At 34.9% G+C, this 14,570-nt stretch overlaps 1 protein-coding gene across 2 annotated transcripts in view; it reads left to right on the top strand.

The window, feature by feature from the left end:
- The window catches only part of MALT1 (MALT1 paracaspase), an 82,418-nt gene extending 68,054 nt beyond the window's left edge, over positions 1-14,364 (top strand). For both annotated transcript variants that reach the window (XM_072605943.1, XM_072605945.1), the window contains 7 exons: positions 248-425; positions 2,496-2,570; positions 2,929-3,056; positions 8,543-8,692; positions 9,558-9,715; positions 10,921-11,046; positions 13,632-14,364. In XM_072605943.1, coding sequence (XP_072462044.1) covers positions 248-425; positions 2,496-2,570; positions 2,929-3,056; positions 8,543-8,692; positions 9,558-9,715; positions 10,921-11,046; positions 13,632-14,054 — 1,238 coding nt within the window. In that variant the 3' untranslated portion in view covers positions 14,055-14,364. The remainder of the gene's footprint in view (positions 1-247; positions 426-2,495; positions 2,571-2,928; positions 3,057-8,542; positions 8,693-9,557; positions 9,716-10,920; positions 11,047-13,631) is intronic.
- Positions 14,365-14,570: the final 206 nt, after the last annotated feature.

Below are 14,570 nucleotides of genomic sequence, written 5' to 3'. Positions count from 1 at the left end.
AAACTAAAAAAATTTAAAACCCAGTTTGGTTGGCATTTGCTGTCTTGGCAGTTGGATTGTAGGTATGAAGCAAATTATTCATTTCATTATATGATTTCTTTTTATATCTTTATTTATGAGTATTCATCCTCATGCATTTTATTTCCTAAATTTTGTTTATGTCAACATCCAATAAACAAATTGCATTTTCTAAAACATAAATGTTCAGATTTTAAAATTTTCTCTGTGGGTTTATTTGTTCTCTCAGGCTTATTATATTATGCGGGACATGGCTATGAAAACTATGGGAACAGTTTTATGGTTCCTGTGGATGCTCCAAATCCATATAGGTCTGCAAATTGCCTGTGTGTACAAAGTATACTTAAATTGATGCAAGAAAAAGAGACTGGACTCAATGTGTTCTTGTTGGATATGTGTCGGAAAAGGTAAGCAAAGTTTTTATTCTTTGTTAAATGGTGAACCTATTCTAACTAATGAAATATTAGTCTCTGAGAATTAAATATACAAAAATTAGAATGATTGATATTAAATGAAATGAGAAGATAATTCTTATTTACATACTAAATCTCTGCTGAAAACTAAAAAATAGAAACTATGTGTGTGTATGTGTCTACATATACATTTATATGTTTATATATAATAAATATATATGTATAATTATATATAATATATATAATAAAAAGTTTATTTTTTATTTAGCATGTACCAGAATTCAAGCAAAAGCTACTTCAGTTGATGGATTTTAGAGATCTGATTTACTTTATTTAGGAAGAAATTATATTTCCTCAAAAAAATTATTTTCATTATGGCTAATTATTTCACTCCCCATATATGTGATATACAAGGCATAAGAGAATTAAAACTATAGATGATATGCCAGAGTCATTGTAATATATGATGGATTTAATGCTGGACTCAGAGTCTGGAACACCTAGTTTAGATCCTACCTGTGATACTAACTACACACTATGAGCAAACTGCTGGACTCAGTTTCCTACCTAATTAAAGTGGGAATAATGCCTCATATTTACTCATGTTATATGTTCATCAGCAGAATTTAAGTTCCTTGAAGGCAGGAACTGTCATTTTTTTTAATTTTTGTATCTCCAGTGCCTTATACATCTTAAGCATTTAATAAATTTTGTTGAATAGGAAATGCCTAAAGAATAATGAACCCCGTTTCCCAACTATCTTCAAAATGTCTTTAGATTCATCTTTTTTTGTCTTCCAGCCAGCCACCCTTCCACCATCATTACCAATACCATTCTCCTTCAGGTGGGCTACCAGCCTCAAATTTTTTGATGGCTTCAGTTCTCCACATCTTAGGTCTGTTAGTTTATCCAGATATTCCTGTTCAGTCTAGCCTATATTTATTTTAATCTCAAGTCACTATAAAAACTAATCTTAAGCTTTTACTTTCCAAATTCTGAATGTCCAAGAAAGAATCTTCCATTTATAACATTTTCACTATGGAAATAATTGTTCTCTGTGACCTAAAGTCGTGAAACCAGTCACTGTGGTTAAGTAGATTTTACCTGCATTCATGTAAAATAAATTGCAAAGTTATTTCCACATAATGGAAATAGTTCTGCTGGTGACTGGGTACTGAAGATGGATCTCCTATATATGCCTTATAGGGCTATAATGAATCAGATTTCCTGATTCCAACTTCACTGACTTCTGTTTACTTATCAAACTTTTTCTGGTTCAATGATTCAATTTCTTGGTTGACAGAGCTGATACTGAATATGGTTAATACTTTTTGCACACTAGCCTGATGCTAATCAGATCTGCTTTTGTTATATTTTTGTTTAAATATATAGCAGCAGGGCCATAGGTCATAGAATTTAGAGCTGGAAGGGAGATAATTTGATCTACCACCCTCATTTTACAGATAAGAAAACTTAAGGTCCAGGAAGGTGAATTACAGAGCAAGGTTTCAAACCTCGATCTTCTAAGTCCAAATTCAGTGTTCTTTCCACTGTGCTTTGTTAATTTTCTTTTAATTCATTTCAGATTATAATTTAAGAATTTAGAAAAATTACAAACTGGCTCTAGGTGGCACTTTAAGATGCTGAGATTTGTTAGGTGTAGGAAATCTCCATATCCTCTGTTCTTGTTCCCCCTTCCCAAGGGAATTATCTGTTGACCCTTACTCAACACATAGTCACAACTATTTGTTATCTTCCAGTTATATGTCTCTTCTGATCTAAAGAAAGGAAAATGTTGTTAACTCTGTTTCTCTTCTCATATGCATTTAAACTGTGCCTCACTTCTTTTGTGGGGCAAAAGAAATGCTCAATGAAGGAGGAAAAAGAATGCTATCATAAAACAGAATTCGAGAACTACTTCTCTAACCTATTTGTGTATTTTTTTTTTCAACCCAGCAAATATAAATTAAGTAAAAAGTCATAATATAGTGGCTTTATTAAAATCATCTTTACTATTTTAACATTTTTTCCACTTTATTTCTGTATCTGTTGCTTTTATTCTAGAAATGATTATGATGATACCATTCCAATCTTGGATGCCCTGAGAGTCACTGCTAATATTGTTTTTGGATATGCAACGTAAGAAAGCTTAATATTTGTTTCAAAAACGTGATATTTTATAAAACTGACTCCTAATGCATTTTATCTTTAACTTCCCTATTTATAACCTTTAAGAGTTGTTTTAGTAATGATCACTTTGCTTTGATTAAAAACCTAGAGATTTGCAGATTTATTACAAGTATATCTGTCCCTTAGTTTCCCTTAGTAGCCAAATTCACCCAGCAATATTATACTACTTCTCTGAATAGGGACTTCAGACCTAAGAAGGCGTTTTGCTTGTATGTTCCCAAACAGAAGTGGGAAAGTAAGTCCATCAGTAATTAGGAACACCTTTCTGCTTTGTAACAAACATATGGTTCTTATTACTCTTATGAAGATGTCAAGGAGCAGAAGCTTTTGAAATCCAGCATTCTGGATTAGCAAATGGAATCTTCATGAAGTTCTTGAAAGACCGGTTGTTAGAAGACAAGAAAATCACTGTCTTACTGGATGAAGTTGCAGAAGGTAAAAGTGAAAATTCAGGGGAAGCTACTCCTCAGGTCCCTGTTTTTAGAATTCTTCTCTCCCCATACTTGGGATTATTAGAATTTGGAAATAGTATTTATTTATTTATTTATTCATTTTTAGTTATCAGCATTCATTTCCACAAAATTTTGAGTTCCAAATTTTCTCCCCACCTCTCCCTTCCCCCCACCCCAAGGCACCATGCATTCTGATTACCCCTTCCCCCAATCTATCCTCCCTTCTGTCACACCCCTCCCTTCCCTTATCTCCATCTTCTCTCTTTTTTTGTACAGCAAGATAGATTTCTATACCCCATTACCTGTATTTCTTATTTTCCAGTTGCATGTGAAAACAATTTTTAACACTTGTTTTTAGAACTTTGAGTTCCATCTTCTCTCCCTTCCTCCCTCCCCACCCATCCCCACTGAGAAGACAAGCAATTCAATAGAGGTTATACATGAGTAGTTATGCAAAAGACTTCCATAAAAGTTATGTTGTGTAAGACTAACTATTCTTCTGTCCATTCTATCCTGCCCCCCATTTACTCTATTCTCTCTTTTGACCTTGTCCCTACCCAAAAATGTTTACTTCTAATTAATCCCTCCTCCCATTTGCCCTCCCTTCTATCATCCCCCACACCCCACTTATCCCCTTCTCTCTTACTTTGCTCTAGTGTAAGATGGATTTTCTTACCAAATTGAGTGTGCATGTTATTCCCTCCTTAAGCCAAATGTGATGAGTAAGCTTCATTTTTCCTTCTCACCTCCCCCCTATTCCTCTCCATTGAAAAAAATTTTTCTTGCCTCTTTTATGAGAGATAATTTGCCCCATTCCATTTCTCCCTTTCTCCTCAATATATTCCTCTCTCACCCCTTAATTTTATTTTTTAGATATCATCCCTTCCTAGTCAATTCACCCTGTGCCCTCTCTCTATATGGATATAATCCCTCCAACTACCCAGTTACTGAGAAATGTCTCAAGAGTTACAAATATGATCTTTCCATGTAAGAATGTAAACAGTTCAACTTTAGTAAGTCCCTTATGATTTCTCTTTGCTGTTTACCTTTTTGTGCTTCTCTTGATTCTTGTGTTTGAAAGTCAGATTTTCTATTCAGCTCTAGTCTTTTCATCAAGAATGCTTGAAAGTCCTCTATTTCATTGAATGACCATTTTTTTCTCTTGAAGTATTATACTCAGTTTTGCTGGGTAGATGATTCTTGGTTTTAATCTTAGCTCCTTTGACTTCTGGAATATCATATTCCAAGCCCTGTGATCCTTTAATGTAGAAGCTGCTAGATCTTGTATTATCCTGATTGTATTTCCACAATACTTGAATTGTTTCTTTCTAGCCGCTTGCAATATTTTCTCCTTGACCTGAGAACTCTGAAATTTGGCTACAATATTCCTAGGAGTTTTTCTTTTTGGATCTCTTTCAGGAGGTGATCAGTGGATTCTTTCAATATTGATTTTGCCCTCTGGTTCTAGAATATCAGGGCAATTTTCCTTGATAATTTCATGAAAGATGATGTCTAGGCTCTTTTTTTGATGATGGCTTTCAGGTAGTCCCATAATTTTTAAATTGTCTCTCCTGGATCTATTTTACAGGTCAATTGTTTTTCCAATTAGATATTTCAAATTGTCTGCTATTTTTTCATTCCTTTGATTTTGTTTTTTATGATTCCTTGATTTTTCATAAAGTCATTAGCTTCCATCTGCTCCATTCTAATCTTTAGGGAATTATTTTCTTTGGTGAGCTTTTGGACCTCCTTTTCCATCTGGCCAATTCTGCTTTTTAGAACATTCTTCTCCTCATTGACTTTTTGGATCTTTTGCCATATGGGTTTGTCTGTTTTTTAAAGTGTTATTTTCTTCAACAGTTTTTTGAGTCTCCTTTAGCAAGAAGTTGACTTGTTTTTCATGATTTTCTTGCATCACTTTCATTTCTCTTCCCAATTTTTTCCTCTACTTCTCTTACTTCATTTTCAAAATCCTTTTTGAGCTCATCCATGGCCTGAGATCAATTCATATTTTTCTTGGAGGCTTTGGATGCAGGAGATTTGACTTTGCTTTCTTTTGTTTGCATGCTTTGGTCTTCCTTGTCAGCAAAGTAAGATTCTATAGTCTGATCCTTTTTCCCGATTTTTGCTCATTTCCCAGCCATTTACTTGACTTTTGAGCTCTTTGTCAAGGTAGTTCTTGCTTCCACTGGGAGTGGAGGTGTACTGTCAGCTGCTTGATCCCCCCACAATCTGTGGGCCTAGAGCTCCAGAAACAGTGGCTGCAGCTGCCCCTGCTATTGCTGTGGCTACTGTGAGTTCCTCCACTGCCCCCCTCCTCTGCCACCCTGGGGTTGGGGTCCCACCACTCTGCTCTCTGGCACTGGTCCCACAGGCTGTTCCCAGTGACCTTCCAATTTATCCTCATTGTTTTGGGGTCATGAAATCTGGAAACCACCACAGGTGTGAGAGATTCAGTCTCCCCAAGGCTTTCTCAGGTTCGCTCTGTGCACTTGTGGCCCACATTGGACTGCACTCTGCCCCCAGCATGGCGCAATAGCACTTCCCCTTCCCAGCAGCCTTCTAGGCTGTCTTGGGCTGGAGATTTGCTTTACTCCATCATTCTATGGGTTCTGCAGCTCCAGAATTTGTTTAGAGCCATTTTTTATAGGTATTTGGCTGGGCTTGGCGGGAGCACTCTAGAAAGTCTGTGTTGTTATGCTGCCATCTTGGTTCCGCCCCTGGAAATAGTGTTTATTACACAAAGTAATTTCTCTTGAAATATATAGTGAAACTCTGAAGTTCTGTGATTCCAATATATGTGGTTTTTTTTATCTCCCAACTTCATGACTTTTTATTGTTGTCGTTTTTGTTGTTAAGTAATTTTTTAATCTTGTCCAATTCTTGGTGATCCCATTTGAGGTTTTCTTGGCAAAGATACTAGAGTGATTTGCTGTTTTCTTCTCCAGTTTATTTATAGATGAGGAAACTGAGGCAAACAGTTAAGTGACTTGCGCAGGGTCACACAGCTAGGAAGTGTCTGAGGCTGGATTTGAACTCATGAAGTTGAGTCTTTCTATTCTACTGTGTATAAAAATTATATTTAAGATATAATTAATGTATATGTAATATATAATATTATATTAAATATATTTTGTATATTATAGTATATATAATGTATAATATATATTATATAACACATAATGTATATTATTATATGTTACATATAATAATATATTATCTATCATATATTACTTCTATTATTTATGTATAACACAAATATATATAATGTATATTATATATTATACAAAATATATGTCATATATTATATTAATTATATTATATATTAGTATAATATATTAAACATATTTAATATATAATAATGTATAAATATATTTTTTATTCTGCAAAAGAGAACTGATAAATAATGTAGGCAATATTGAGATCTTAATTCAAGGAAGAAGTAGGTTGACTTCTCAGGATTGTTTCCAAACCCCAAATTCAGTACAATTTTTGAAGGGATCAGTTTCCATCTACTGTCTTGCTGCCTTTTCCCTAGCTGTCTCTCATATCTGGAATGTTCTTCCTTCTCTTCTCTGCTCCCTGGCTTTTCTGGGTTCCTTCAAGATTCGGCTCAAATCATACCTTCTGCAGGAAACCTCTCCCAGTCTCCACCACTGTAAGTGCTTCCCTTTTGAGAGGATCTTCCATTTGCTCAGTACTGGGTTGTTTGAATGTGTTATCCCCTGTAAGAATGTGAAACTCTTTGAGGACAAAGGCTGTTTGCTCAGTCTTCTCAATAACAAAAAAGATTAAACTACAAAATTTCTGAGTATAAGAGTAAGGAAAGTTTTCATAGGTACACTGTGAGAAAAAAGCTGGTGCCATGCATACAGAGGGTTTGGGGTTTTTTTCCTTCTGGGGAGGGAATTCGGAATAGGGTTCTCCACAACAATGAGCTGAAAATACAAGGAAGTCCAGAAGGAATCACCAACTAACAGAGCAGCTTTGAAAATTATATGTTGAATTAATTATGTACTTAAAAGGAATAGAGAGTGTAGTTTTGTGCTCAGTCCTCTCCTGTCCTACAGTGTATATGGACATGTTCATTTTATTTAGTATTTTTTTTGTTCAAATTTTTAATGGAAAGAAAGATTTAAAAAAAAAAATAAAAAGAATACAGTGGAATAGTACTGTGTCTTAAGAAATGATTAATAAAGTATTCAAAGATTCGTGGGAATGCTTAGGAACTGATGCAGAGTAAAAAATAAGGAAAAAACAGGAAAATACTATACACAGTGGCTACAGCTATGTGAATGGACTGAATGAAAGAAAATGGAACTGAATATTATATAATTATAATGACTATGAGTGGCCCTAGAAAAGAGATAAGGAAATTTCTTTCCTTTTTTTGCAGAGGTGAAGGATCATAGGTGAGGGACATTGTATATACTATCAGGATCAGTTGATTTGTTGGTTAATTTTGCTAAAAACTGCTTCTTACTCTCTTTTTTATTTCTAAAAACAGTTTTCTTTCACATGGGAGGGTTAACTGGGTAAAGTATGGGAGAACATGTTCAGAAGTGATATTAAAAACAAAAAAATCAATATTTTAAGGACTTCTGGCTTCCTCAATTATAACTATATACTTTATCTTTGAGCAAACAGAATATCTTTTTTCTTAGATCAACAAAGTGCCCACATAAAGGAAGCTTTTTAAAAGTGTAGAATGTATACTTCATTTCCCCCAAGAACTCCAAAAAATTTTAAAAGGCTTTCCCAGCTTTTTAAAATTTAGACAACTTTCTTTATCATTGTGACTCTTCTTTTAAACCCACTGTTCTTTCAACCCCACTATTTTTGTTTGTTTACGTGTGCTGGATTAAGAGTCACGTTTCATTCTGCTCCAGTTGATTCATTAAATTCATCAGCAATGTAGAGTATAACACATCGTAATAATTTAAAAGGAAGAGAGTAGAATTGTGATTCTTATTCGGTGAATTGAATACAATAGAATTAATATGCTTCAAAGTAGATCATGCTCTATTTAGATCGGTGACCAGCATTTTACTTTGAAATCATGCAAGATTAACTAATGGGCAATGTTAACTGATCCGTTCAAAAATTATACTGAATTTTGGGTTTGGAAACAATCCCGAGAAGTCAACCTTCTTCTTTGTTGAATTAAGATCTCAGTGTTGCCCACATTATTTATCTTTTCTCTTTTGCAGAATAAATAATATATTTAAAATTTTGATCACCACTTGGGTATTCCCACTCCACTCCCATATAATCAACCTTGAGAGAGAGATGTAGAGGAGAGTAATTTATAGAAGTTAAAGTAAGGTAATTGAAAGCAAGAAAAAATAGATATATTGATATGAAAATTATATTAGAGAGAGAAATTATTGTCTGAATCCTTTATGTAAATTTTATGTCTGTATGTATGTGTGCACATTATACATATATATGAATATATCATCTTTTTAGATATGGGAAAATGTCACCTAACCAAAGGCAAGCAGGCCTTAGAGATTCGAAGCAGTTTATCTGAAAAGAGGGCTCTTACGGATCCCATACAACAAACATTATGCTCTCCAGAATCCTTGGTGCGAAATTTACAATGGGCCAAGGCACATGGTACAGTAAATTTTATTTTGTAAGATCTTTCTAGAAATTTATTAACATGACAGTATAGAGGGCTTTTTAAATTGTTAATATTTCTTCCAGCTTCATTATAAAAATACTTTATTAGCCTTAAAAGGGAACACAGAATTGAATCAGGCTCTAAATTCCAGTTTGCATTTAATTTCAGTATGATCTTGGACAAAGAAACAAATGAACCCCATAAGTAGAATGAACATATTGTAATTGTTTAATATGACCAACTCTTCATATTGAGGAAATAATTATCAAGCTGATGCATTATTTAGATTCTTCTCCATCTATACTTTATTCTATGTTGGAAGTACTCCAAGTATAAGAAGCTAAAACAGTTTTGTAAACCTTCAAGTGTCTGTACTACGTATAAATCTATTATCACGAATAATTGGAAGTCAGCTATATTTGTTGAACACCCATAACACACTGTCACTAAATATAATAATCTTAAATAAGATTTAGATCTCTTCTTAATAAATTAATGTTAGCACCATATAAATGCCATATAAATATTGTAACCCATCTGTATGAAAAGTGGATATTGGATGATTTCACAAGTAAATGAATCGCTTTTTAAGAGTATCCAAACATATCATCTGCATCATTGAGCATTAATCCAACAAGTATTCTTGAACAGCTGTTCTCCTAGCCACCTTAAGAGATAGAAAGACAATCAACCATGGTCCCTCCCACTAGGAAAGTGGTTACTCTAACCACTCACTTAATCTAACTGAGGAGCCTAAAGTGGAGTAGATGAAGTGTGTGTGTTTTATATTGGCCCTTTTAATTTAACTCTTTAAATAATATGTAAATTAATAATAAATATGCACAACGTTTTTTTCAGAACTTCCAGAAAGTATGTGTCTTGACTTTAAATCTGGTGTTCAGATTCAGCTAGGATTTGCAGCTGAGTTTTCCAATGTCATGATAATCTATACAAGAATAGTGTACAAACCACCTGAAATAGTGATGTGTGAAGCCTACGTCACAGATTTCCCATTTGTAAGTTACTCATTTTTCTTATTACCTTTTTACAATATTCATTTACTGAAAAGTGAAGATGCTTTCAATCTGATAACATACATGGTTTTAGAGATAGAAGAGTATCTTATGTTAGTGATAACGATCGTAATATTGAAAAGTTGATTACAAAGCTGTTTTGTTCTTCAGTGTTTTAGAGTATAAAAAAAGAAATTACATTAATTCAGAAAAAGTGGCCTTAAAATGTTGTGTTCTAAAATGAGGTAATGTGAAAAATAAAATATGGTGTAAAAATGGAAATTACCATGGATTTATATTTTAAACTCTGATAAATCTCATTTAAACTTACATTCCTATGAGCCCTTTTGGCTAAATACATTATAATAATTTACTGATGCAGTAGGAATCAGCTACTAATATCACTTCTAAGTATTTAACAGATGAGAAATCTGTTTTGGACCTAAAGAATACAATAATCTTTTAAAAAGGAAACTACATACCTTTCCATGGTAAATTCACTTTTTCAGGACACTAGAATGCCTTGAAGAAATAATGTACTTACTGTGAATGAAGGCTGTTGTAATTAAAGGTCAACAGGAACTCCATGCACATGGCATGGGCATGTAGGAAGATAACCTTAACACTGTTGTTTATTGATTGCATTTTCATTTTAATATACATTAAGTAAAAAATATATATATACATTAAGTGCCTGCTCTGTGGAAGGCATTGTGCAAGATCTTTTTAGTTCAAGGTAAAGAATCATGTGCTTATGCCAAAATGTAGGCTATTATTCCAAAATGCTGTGTATTGCTGTCCTTGAAAATAAGTTGATAATATATTGTCTTCTCATCCTATTTTTATTATTCAGGTTGTTGATTTATTCTTTGTCTTAAAAATTAATCAAGTAGTTTTGGTTTCCAATTCTGTTTTCCCATGTACTTTTCTAGTGTATTCTATTAGTAGAGTCAGAGACTTAGAGCTGGAAGGGACCTTAGACCCACAAAAACTCCTTTTTGCATTGAGGAAACTAAGATACATCAAGGAAGAGTCCCTCAGGGGCACCTACCTCTTGAGTCCAGGTGGAGTAGCTGGTCCACCACCCCATGCTCCCTCTACACTAGAATACTAATACTAATACTAGGATTCTTTTAAGATTTTCTGCACTATATAATTGCTTGGTATTTATTACTGATTTATCTCTTGGCTCCCCCAAATTCTCACAGGATCTAGATGTTGATCCAAAAGATGCAAATAAAGGAACCCCTGAAGAGACTGGCAGCTATTTAGTCTCCAAAGATCTTCCCAAGCATTGCCTCTACACTCGACTCAGCTCACTGCAGAAGTTAAAGGTAGCCACCCTCCTTGAATTTCATGATTTGTGAGGTTATATTTGGGAATGTGAATCTTTTGTTTGTCCACAGATATGTCAGTCACTAACAGACTAGCATTTGCAGACCGATAATGGGACACTGAGTAAGATATCACTGCCCTGTATCCTGTGGTAGTTGCTGCCCTCTGTGTTATTAGTCTCAAAACTAAGACTGTTCAAAAATACTGTTATCATTCCTTTTATGACTAAATCCTGCTTTCAGATATTTTTAGCATTCTTTTATCATTTTCTTGCTGAATAACTTCAAAATAAAAAATGATGAGGTGATTTCCAAAAGCTTAAGAGAAAAGTATTAGCAAACTCAGTTTCAGAATTCAAAATACTGCTGATCTTATTTTTCACTCTTGTACCTGCCATTTGTGGAGAAATTTCCTCTATGACTGAGTTTATTAGATACATGTAGATCTCTGCTCAGTTTCAGTGTTTTACTTAAGAGTATTTGACGTGAGTAAATACACTCATTCAGCTTATGAGCTGTTCTGCTTAGCTTTCCTCCCCTCTCTGCCTCAGTAGATTCTTTTTCTATTAAAGTTCCATTCTGATGTTTCATCATGGCATGGAGCAGCGATCCTGGGTTCTTGGAGGCTAAATGGGCAGAGCAGAAGTTTGGCCAAGTTCTCCCAACCTGAAAAGCCTTTAAGTGCAGGCAGGATTGGTGATGAGCTCTACATCTGTGGTATGAGAGCCGCCCTAGCTCAGTTTGGGAGAGGCTCATTGTCTCTGGCCCACCATAGCTCGTAAAGACCGTCCACTAAGTCACTGACAAGTTCCTGTTTGCATCAATTGAGGGATAGAGCTTACTAATAAAGCCTTTAAAGTACTGAAGTAAGAAACAGGTTTTTTACCTTATAACATTTTCAAACCACTTAGCCATTGAGCAATATAGTACATTCACATATGTGGGGCAGCTAGCTGGTGCAGTGGATAGAGCACCAGAGCAGGAGTCAGGAGGACCTGAGTTCACATCTCACCTCAGACACTTGACACTCACTAGCTGTGTGACCTTGGGCAAGTCACTTAACCCCAACTGCCTCATCCTGGGTCATCTCCAGTCATCCTGATGAATATCTGGTCACTGGATTCAAATGGCTGTGGAGAAGTGAGCCTGGTGACCTGCACAGCCCTCCCTCACTCAGAACAAAGTCAAGAGCAAGTCATGTCATCATTTCTCTGATGGCATGGTCTTCTTTGGCAATGAAGGACGAACACATTAACATATTTAAGGATAATTTTATCATTGTTGTTGCTGTAGACATATCCGTGGAGGGCAAGTTTTCTAAGCTGCAATACACAGATTTCTTTTTTTTCTCCAAATTTATTAATTTATTTGTTTTCAATTTTCAACAGTTACTTATATGTTTTAAATTTTCTCCCTCCTCAAGACAACATGCAATCTTATATGGGCTCTACACATATATTCTTATTAAACACATTTTCATATTAGTCATGTTGCATAGAAAAATTAAAACAAATCAGAGAAATTATGAGAAAAACAAAGCAAAACCAGACATAACAAAAGAGAAAATAGTCTGCTTCATTCTGCCTTCTGACTCCATAGTTCTTTCTCTGGATGTGGATGGCATTTTCCATCATGAGTCCTTTGGAAATGTTTTAGGTCCTTGCATTGCTGTGAAGGGCTATGTCTATCAAAAACATTCCTCACACACTGTGGCTTGTTACTGTGAATAATGTCCTTTGGGTTCTGCTCACTTCACTCAGCATCAGTTCATATAACTCTTTCCAAGATTTTCTGAAGTCTGTCTGTTCATCATTTCTTACAGTGCAATAGTATTCCATTATATTCATATACCACAACTTGTTCAGCCATTCCCCAATTGATGGGCATCTCCTCAACTTCCAGTTCTTGGCCACCACAAAAAGAGCTGCTATAAATATTTTTGTACATGTGGTTCCTTTTCCCATTTTTATGATCTCTCTGGGATAGAGCCCTAGAAGCAGTATTGCCAGGTCAAAGGGTGTGTGCATTTTTATAGCCTTTTGGACATAGTTGCAAATTGCTCTCCAGAATGGTTGGATCAGCTTACAGCTCCACTACACAGATTTCTTTATAGCAATATTTAGGAAGATTGATTTGATGACTATGTAATTCTGTCTCTCATTCCCAAAAATGGGGATTATATTTCAACTCCAGAGAATGGACACAGACTGACAGTGAAAGAAGAGGCAGCATCTATGAATTTAGGGGAGATGAAAAGGATTCAGAATTCTAACCAAGAAGAGTTAGATCATGGGTTTAGAGAGAGAGAGAGAGAGAGTTATGGGACCTAAGAAAGGAGATGGGAAATTTTTTATCTTATTTTTACTGGTGTCTTTTGTTTCCACGTCACTTCATTTCCAAATATGTCCTTCCCCTACCCTGTCCAGAGAGCCATCTCTTGTAATAAAGAATAAAAAAAGAGAAAAAATAATTTCAGCAAAATCATCATGGCAGCTGTGTCTGGACAATATATGTAATACTGAGGAAGAAATGTTTAAGGATGATGTATTTTTACTGTTCAAAACATTTTTTCTTTTCATTTTTAGGAACATCTAATCTTCACTGTCTGTTTATCCTATGAATATCCAGGAATGGAAGATACTATAGAAGAAAGACAAGAAGTGAATGTTGGCAAACCTCTCATTGCTAAATTAGATATCCATCGAGGGCTGCGAAGGAAGAGTTGCTTTCAGGCTTGTTTAATGCCAAACAGTCCTTGCCAGAACCCTGCCCCCACCTCAGTGGCAGCTGAACATTATCATTCTTCTCCGGACTCGTTCCATATTGTTTACAGTTCAGACCCTGATAACTCAGGTGGTTGTCATTGCACCCAGACTCCAGATAGACTTATTTCAAGTCACAGTGCCCAGAATTATTCATCTCCGTTCATTAGGAGTAACATACCTGTAGAAACAACTGATGAACTGCCATTCACGTTTTCAGACCAGCTGACATTTTCTGAAAAATAATCATGTTAGTTTATGAAAATAGCATAACTCTTAGATTCCTGATACTCAGTATTACTTGGGCATGCGCTAAGTATTTGGGGATTTTAAAGAAAAGGTGCTATGAGGGGGGAAGCTCAATCTCCCAGAAAACTCAGGAAATGTAAATGTTGTATAGTTAATCACAAATATCCTTTTCCTTCACTTGAAGGTTTTTAAACAAGTTGATTTATACTATGTAAATAAATACAGGAACATAGTGTATATAGGAAGAAATAAAAGTGCATTAAATTATGATTATTCCAAAGTAGGAATAATGGAAATGGAAGTTTTACCCTGAGGCAAGTGTCCTGTAGTTGCTATTTTGGGGACATTCTGCTCTTATTTAGAGAGACGTTTATCTGTGATCTGTATTTCAACATATCTCTATAGAAGTAGACATATTTTGATTATCTGGTGATTTCAAGACTTTGTCAGCATTACTAATGAATGAATAGTTGTATATACACATCTTTTATGGAACAGTCCAAAATTTCTAGT

This window comes from Notamacropus eugenii, chromosome 4 (assembly GCF_028372415.1).
Source record: "Notamacropus eugenii isolate mMacEug1 chromosome 4, mMacEug1.pri_v2, whole genome shotgun sequence".
Lineage (NCBI taxonomy): Eukaryota > Metazoa > Chordata > Mammalia > Diprotodontia > Macropodidae > Notamacropus > Notamacropus eugenii.
The sequence above is the reverse complement of the archived record's forward strand: the minus strand, read 5'-3'. Positions and strand labels throughout refer to the sequence as shown.